The sequence below is a fragment of the Saccostrea cucullata genome, unplaced genomic scaffold (assembly GCF_032062105.1).
Source record: "Saccostrea cucullata isolate Sc308-1 unplaced genomic scaffold, CSIRO_AGI_Scuc_v1 ctg578, whole genome shotgun sequence".
Lineage (NCBI taxonomy): Eukaryota > Metazoa > Mollusca > Bivalvia > Ostreida > Ostreidae > Saccostrea > Saccostrea cuccullata.
The window spans coordinates 510,981-518,848 of NW_026932815.1; the positions used below are offsets into that span (position 1 = coordinate 510,981).

The 7,868-nt window shown below is 30.7% G+C and overlaps 1 protein-coding gene across 1 annotated transcript; it reads right to left on the minus strand.

Moving 5' to 3' along the window:
* Window positions 1-3,861, minus strand: LOC134236249 (seipin-like). Its single transcript, XM_062718423.1, has 6 exons — window positions 3,790-3,861; window positions 3,255-3,322; window positions 1,983-2,117; window positions 1,790-1,887; window positions 1,441-1,667; window positions 1-1,084 (listed from the first exon to the last, which is right to left on the minus strand). Exons 1-6 carry the CDS (start codon window positions 3,830-3,832, stop codon window positions 906-908), a joined length of 750 nt encoding a protein of 249 aa, XP_062574407.1. The 5' UTR covers window positions 3,833-3,861; the 3' UTR covers window positions 1-905.
* Window positions 3,862-7,868: the final 4,007 nt, after the last annotated feature.

Consider the following 7,868-nt stretch of genomic DNA (forward strand, 5'->3'; position numbering starts at 1 on the left):
TTCAATGAAATCAGAACTCATTGTGTATGGTATTGCAACAAAAATAAAGTAAAAACATTTATACTTCCACTTAAAATGGACTTAACTTTAAAACAAATTTCATTTGTAGACAGAGGTGGTAATTAATCTCAATGTGACAGATAAAGATAATGCTTTGGATTTTCTTCAGGAGGAAAGCTAATTAATCCCAAGGGACTCATTCATTGCAGTATTCAGTTTACAATGGGAACATTTTCAGAAGTTATCTCTCTTTGCCAATTCATTCTTATATAAAGTTAAGGAATCTACCCCACCACCCCAGCTCCAAACCAGAGGACATAGAGAAACAAACTTAGCATCAAAATACGTCTTTTTGCCTACTGAACTACCATACCAAATTTGAACTTAATTGGACTACCATAAAAAAAGTTATTAGGAAAAAACAGAAAATTTGTGGACGGAAGAATGACAGACGGACAGACAGACAGACAGAGTGATTACTATAGGGCACCCGTATATCCTTGCGGGGCCCTAATTAAAGTGAAATTTTAGTGAGACGCAAATTTAGCTATCTGTCCTTAAAAATTAGTATTTTATTTTAGCGAGAAGTAATTTTAGTGATTTTAAAATGCTCAATCAAGAAGCAGTTACGAATAAACACAATTAATTTTTAGCTACATCCAATTTTAGCAATCTCAGCAAAGTAAATCCTTGCTAAAAATTATGCTCATACAGTACATCTACAAAAATATTAATTATTAATGTGGAGTTAAGCCATGTGAAAAAAATCTTGCTACTCAAAGGTATTTGTACTGAAAAATATATGCTAGTATCAGATGAAAACAAAATTGGTTCTTTTCTCCTTTAAAAAAAGTATTTAAAATTGAAAACAAGTGAAACAATAACAAACAAGAGAATATGAACTATCATGAAGAGGTTACATGATGCCTGTGACGTAGGATTGAATCACTGTCAGAGTTTTCACTGGTCTTTGAGGTTATTAGACTCTCCTCTGTATCCTCTTCTACTTCTCTGCTAACCATTGTCTCTAACTTTGAGTATTGCTGATCTGGTGGAGGTCTTCCCTGCATTTGTGCCTCTGTTGCTATGAAAACAAGGTCAAATTCATCAATTTCATTCTTAAAATACATAAAATTTTTTTTAGCCAAAAGGCACTTCTGATGTTGTACTCTGAAATCAGATACTGTAAGTTTTATCTTTTACAATTCATTCCTCTTTCAAGGAAGAAATGCTGTATATGGACAATTATTTGGAACATTCATGAATAGTCCTATGGAAAATTCACTACAGACTATAAATTTAACAGTGAAGCCTTTTTACTTATCTAAAAAACATCATATGTGTATATAAGTAGTGACTGTTTGCAACAACATAAACTTGCATGAAAGTTTATTCATAGTATGACGGCAGATAATTTTTTGTTACTTATTTTATCTTTACCTTGTCTTTCCCTGGCAAGCATTTCTCGTATATTTTTTCTTCGTTCTTCCATTGCAGTTTTATCCTTACGTCTGATCTCTGGCTCATACTCAATTGAATTAGAATTTCCATTCCCTCCGCCATAGTAAAGCTGGTACCATGACAGCAGTGTAATGAAACTAAGCAGACACATATTGAGACTTGTCCCTATAGCGGCAGAAAGGATAGGCCAGTAGAATAACATGTACCTGTAAAACAAAAAACAATTCAACAATGACTTAGACAACATCTTATCCAAAAAGACTACTTAAATGTTTTTGACCTGCTCATCTTGACAAGTCAGGTTCTAAAAATTATGTGTCATTCTCACCTTAAACCACTAAAGTGAGCGTGTATCTTGAGTGTGGCAGAGTAAATCTGTATCCGTCTATTCTGGACCTCTATATAAGCCCCAACAGCAGGATTGTACTGAAATTCAGAGAAAACAGAGGCTGTGAACTTTTGAGCATTTTCCTTTTTTATTTTAATTCTGTTGTACTTTCTTTAACGGTTCTACAACTTACAGAGTCATCAATGTAGCTGTTATAAAACTCGACAGTTAATGACTGTTTTTGTTCAGCAAAGCCTGATAGAAGGAGTGGCGAGAACACAAAGGTGTCCAGGATCCTCAGTAATTCAGATCTGTAGTGCAGGATTATCTACAAGTACACAGACAAAGTGCAATATACTCTTAAATCTGGTTATATCTATCAGTGATATAAGATTTATTTATACAGAAATTTTCACTGAAAACTTTCACAGTAGCTAAGAAATTTTAATTGCGAGTAGTGTTAAAAGTTTTATTCAAGTGTAAAATTTGAAGTTTAACTTTGAACAACTATTGATTCCATCTTTAGAAAACATAAAAATGACTTCTTACCACAGTGAAGAAATTTGAAACATTCACAACATATCCTATTCAAAATCCAAGTGAAATGTGATATATAATGCAGTTAGAAGTTATTGTTCAAGCATTGTTACTTCTTTGATGAGCAAAATTAAAGAGAATTTTACATTTCAGCAGTAAGTCAGAAGTCCCAGTATATGAATAACAGGGTTTACTTCTAAAATTACATTCTTTTATTCATTCTTGAAGTGGGAAAGGGAAAGGGGTCATTGTGACTTTGTGAGCAGGAAAATGATAGAGTGTTGGAAAGTGTCATGTACAATAGGTAACTATTTACTTGGTAGATCTACTGTTCAAGTTAGAATGCATTATGACTTAAGACAAAGATCTGATTTTTTTTTTTTTTTTGATTCTTTTTCTATAGTCCTAATTTTTCAATTTCATGATGGCATGGGCTTTCTGTCTCTGACATACACTGTGAGGCCTTGAACTAACAAACCTTGTTAGTGGGTGTATCTTGAGGATAAGGTGTTTTGCAACCCAAAAGTAGATCTATTTCAAAAGTACATAGTCAATTAGTGACTGGAGCGCATCTTCCACAGTGTAAGACCTAGAATCAGACCTTTTCAATGGATGTACCAGATATCTATGAGGGTAAGTGTTTCATGACCCAAAAAGGTCACAGTGATCACCTCATTTTGAGAACTTATAGCTATACATACTATGGAATTATTTAATTTTGTGGGAGGTCAATATTTTTACTTGATTCATCTTAGGGGAGAAATGATTTGGAACCAAAAACATAAGACATAGTGATCTTTGATAAATAACTCCAGCTTCCTCCAATCTATTCCAGTTCACCCCCTTTGTCTGTCATATTACATAATTCAGTACAGCGTGGAGATGCAGTGTAGAGATAGGGTAAAGAGAAACTGTCACCTACACTTACAGATCGTGAGGAGCTGGCTACAAATTCTCCTGCCTTGTTGTACAGCTGTAACTTCACCATAAACATTCCTACAATGTTAAAAAGAAATGATACGTAACACAGAAGTGCTACTATAAATAAACACAATTCTCCTTTATTTATTTTTTCAATTTATTCTTTATACTGTATTTTAATTTTGCTTTTGTGTGTTATTCATTTAGTAAGTAATTTAAAAAAAACCTCTTTTTTTTCTATTACAGCAAAAATGTTACAACTTTAGTAGAAAATGAAAACTAAAAATGCTTTTATGTGCATTCATTTACCTGTAAATAAATGAATAATAGAAATTTAATGTTTAAAACTTTTTTGATTAGAAACATCGATATACTCAGCAGCATAAATCCACTAACAAAATTTATCTCAATGTATAAAAATTCTAGAAATTAACTTCATGTACAGAAAAAAAACATGGATACATTGATGCAGCACTTTTATTTTGTTCATGTTGTTTGCATCTATTTCTTTCGCCATATGTTTGTGATAATGATATACCTACCCAATTCCTTGTTTATAGGAGACTCTGGGAGCTCTGTTTCCATTTTGATTGTGTATGTTTCTCCTCTTGCAAACACCTTGAGAAGAGAAAATGAGATTTTTTTTTTAAATGAGAAAGAACAGCATAATTCATTGAATGGTGACATGATATAATTTGTACAACACCAATATTCACTGAATTTTAGTTTTAATTCAAAAATTTTTCAAAACCAAAAAATTTGCGAGTAATCAACAGATTGCATTCGCAAAAATATTTAACCACATGAACTCATATAAAAATAAATAACCAATAAGAAATATGTAGGTTAACCAAAAATTCTGGATACAATATTTCAAGACATAAAAAGATGGTTTAACTAATTAAGAAGTAAAAAAATTTTGAATAATTGAACTTTATAAAATTATATACTCAAAAATAATGTTTTGCACTAGCCGAGGGGGCTAATGCTTCTATTGGTTGTCAAAATGTGATGAAGTCCTTAATATTGAGATAACAGTACGATAATCATTGAGAGTGGTATTGCTAATGTAAATTTACGGAAATATTCATTGTTATATGGTGACATGATATAATTTGTATCAACCACCAATATTACACCTTGAATTTTAATTTTTTATTATAAAAAGTAAATTGATTCAAAACCAAAAAATAAAATAATAACTCAAAAATAATCAACAGATCTTCTATAAAACAAGTTAGTTATTAATCAATTTGTAGCTTTGGCCATTAGATGGATTCAATAACATTGGTAAAATACATAGAACTCATATAAAACAGTCAACATTTTTTTTTTAACCAACAGGAAGAATGTGATTGAAAAGTCTTTTAAAGAGGGATAAAAGTGGCAGTCATATTGCTGTAGGTTAACCAAAAATTCAGAAAATCTTGAACAGATACACATTTTTTTTTTCCTGTTACAAAAGAATCCTTCATAACAAAAGAAATGGTTTAACTAATTAAAAATATTAAAAACATGAACACATGTATTCTCACAAGTCCTTTGAATAATTGAGCACATCGTTATAGATCTGAAATTTAACTTTCTTGTATACCCCAAAGGGAATAATGTTTTGCACATTAGCCGAGGATGGGCTACAAATATAACTTCTATTGGTTGTCAAAATGTGATGTAAAAATTAAAGACACTTGAAATTTTTGAGATAACAGTACGATAATCATTGAGAGTGGTATTGCTAATGTAAAGATAAAATGTTTCATTGTAGTTTTATTTTAAATATGTGTACATGCAGTGTAAAAAATGTTACACATATAATTTTCCCATAACTTTTTGAAGATAGTTTTCTGCAGCTCACATATCACACCTGGATTTGAGTAATCAAAAAATTACGACCCTTGATCATATTGATTTTCCTGGAATTTGAATACAGGAAATAAATATATTTTAATGGGGTTTTTTTGTGTTTTTTTTTTTTTTTTTTAGGCCAGATTACCTTTTTTTTAATGTAATTAAAAACTGATTACACCTTGACAATAATCTAATTTTTTATTATAATTTTTTTCTTTACTGTAAATTAGAAAGTGTCAACGTTCCCAGTAAAATTTTGCCTAAAATACAACTTAAAAAGTTTTCCTATATATTTCTATGTAAAACTTTGGTTATTTTGGCCACACCATCATGAGGCATCTGTAATTTAAAACAAGTTAAAGATTTTTTAGATTTTTCCTATATACAGTAAAACAGGTTATACCCCCGGGGGGCTTTGGCAACATTAGATGGATTCATGAGATTCATCATTGGTCTTGAGAAGAAATAAAGATTTTTCCTATATAATCCTATGTAAAAGAGCACCTGACCAAAATTCATGGTTCAAGGAATCAAAAGGGCACTTTGTGGCCCCGAGGGCACTTTTAAAACAAATGTATTAAAATGTCTTTATAAAGATTATATTAATCATTAATTTTTACATACTTTAACATTTTTAATTACCTTTTTCCTTTCATCATGTTCATACTGAAATCATTTAAACAAGTAATTTAAAGTGTCATTTTTTTAAAAATATCAACACAATTAGCACACCTGGGGACAGAATTATGAAACAAAAAAGGATATAAAAAAGGCACTTACATCCAATTTCTTTAATCAAAAAAGTAGTAAAGGAGAAAAAAGGAAACAGTCAAAAATTATTAAAGTTTGGAGGTATGCTAACTGTGTTATTTGTGATAGTCAATTTAAAAAAACTTTTTTCAGCATTTTGAAAAATACATGTAGAGCACCTGGAAAAATACCAACAGGATAAAGTGAAAATACTCCCAATATATTTTGTTAAAAAAAAAATCTTTAATTAGAAACAGGTCAGTTCAATCAAAGAAACTAACTTAACATTTTTTTCTCTCCTGTTACAAAATTTCCTTCTGAATACTTCATAACATGTAAATTGAAATAACAAATTGCTGTCTTTAATCCAATCAATTGCAGTTTTCAAGTTAAATCCTCTACCTGACAGCCTGAGGCATGTTAATTAGCCCTCTGTGTTTACGTAAAGTTATATTATCGTTGTGTAAACAAAGGGATTATGAACACATGCACTGAATAAACAGAACAGCAAAGGAATATTCTAAACTGGGCATATTTAGTAATTTTGAAAAGTAGGGCATGGTGTGGAAAAAAGGGAATTAGCTAAAAATATACAACAGGTCCATGCTAGTTTGCTTTAGATTTAACACTACCCGTAGCTGAACAAATTAATACACTACCTAGGATGATTCCACATGAGTTTCATCTTTTTTATGGCCCAAATTCTTGAGAAGCTATTTTTAAAGACCTACTTTTTATAAAACTTTCTGGCCATTTTGCGCCCTACCCCCACAAAGAACAAACTTCAATCTACACTTGAAGTGAATACCATATCTTTCCTGATACAGTCACACTGAGAAGATTTTTAAAGATTTTTCCTATATATTCCTATGTAAAACATTTTGGCCAAAAAATGATTGAACAATCTTCAATCTACACTACCTGAGGGATTCCAATTTTACATTAGTTTCTATGCAAAATTGATAAAGATTTTTCCTATATAATCTATGTAAAATTTTTTGGCCAAATTTTTGTCATATACCTTAGGATCATCATGAGTGTGACTGTATCTTGAGAAGAAGATTTTAAAGATTTTTGCTATATATTCCATGTTGTGGCCATTTTGGCCCTGCATTTGGCCACAAAGTGCAAGTAAAGCAGTTTCAAAGTTCTTGAGAAGAAGTGCCACCAAAAAAATATCTACTTTGAGGGCGTGGCCCTTATTTAAATACCTAGGTACTTTGTGGCAAGTATTAATAGCTATGTGAAAAGTTTAGACAGACGGTACAGACAGACAGACGGTCTTTGGACTGGACCTGTACAAGGCAAATAATAATCATTGTTTTTATAACTTAGGAAGTAAATGTCATTAAAAAGGCAATATCAACAATAAGAAAAACACATTTGAAAGACCTTCTGAAACTTACCTGAACTGTAAATTAACAGGTTTAGTTAGAGACACAGGGGGCATATAGGCGAAATAAAAGCTCCCATATAAGAAGGCCGAAAACCACAGTAAAATTGCAAACACAGTAATGAACACGACAATTCTTGTGATAAAATCTTTCAACTTCGATAGCGTAATGTCAAAAGATTCTTTAAGCCATCCTAGAATATTGTATACAAACATTAAAATCATTGTTTTTAATTTTTCACATTCACGCAAAGCACTTTGTACCGGAAGTTGAAAGTTATTTAACAAATCAGTCAATGAATATTTCGTCTTTTTCATAAAAGGTTAAATTTTGAAAAATATTTTGCTTTAAGAAGAATAGACAATACATATAATAATATTTTGTCTTTTGTCATCATTTTAAATTCCTACTGCTTATAATTTAAAATAAAGCTTCATAAATGAATGAAATTCTACGTACAAATTAACAAAAACAGTTCTGAAAATATTTTCGTATTTTTCAAATCAAATGAAACCGTGAGAAGTATTTTTGTCAAAGCCTATATTTATTTTATGTCTTTTTTACAAGAAATAATTTGACTAAATTAAGTTGGATTTAAAATCATATATTTTTATATACGAAAATACATT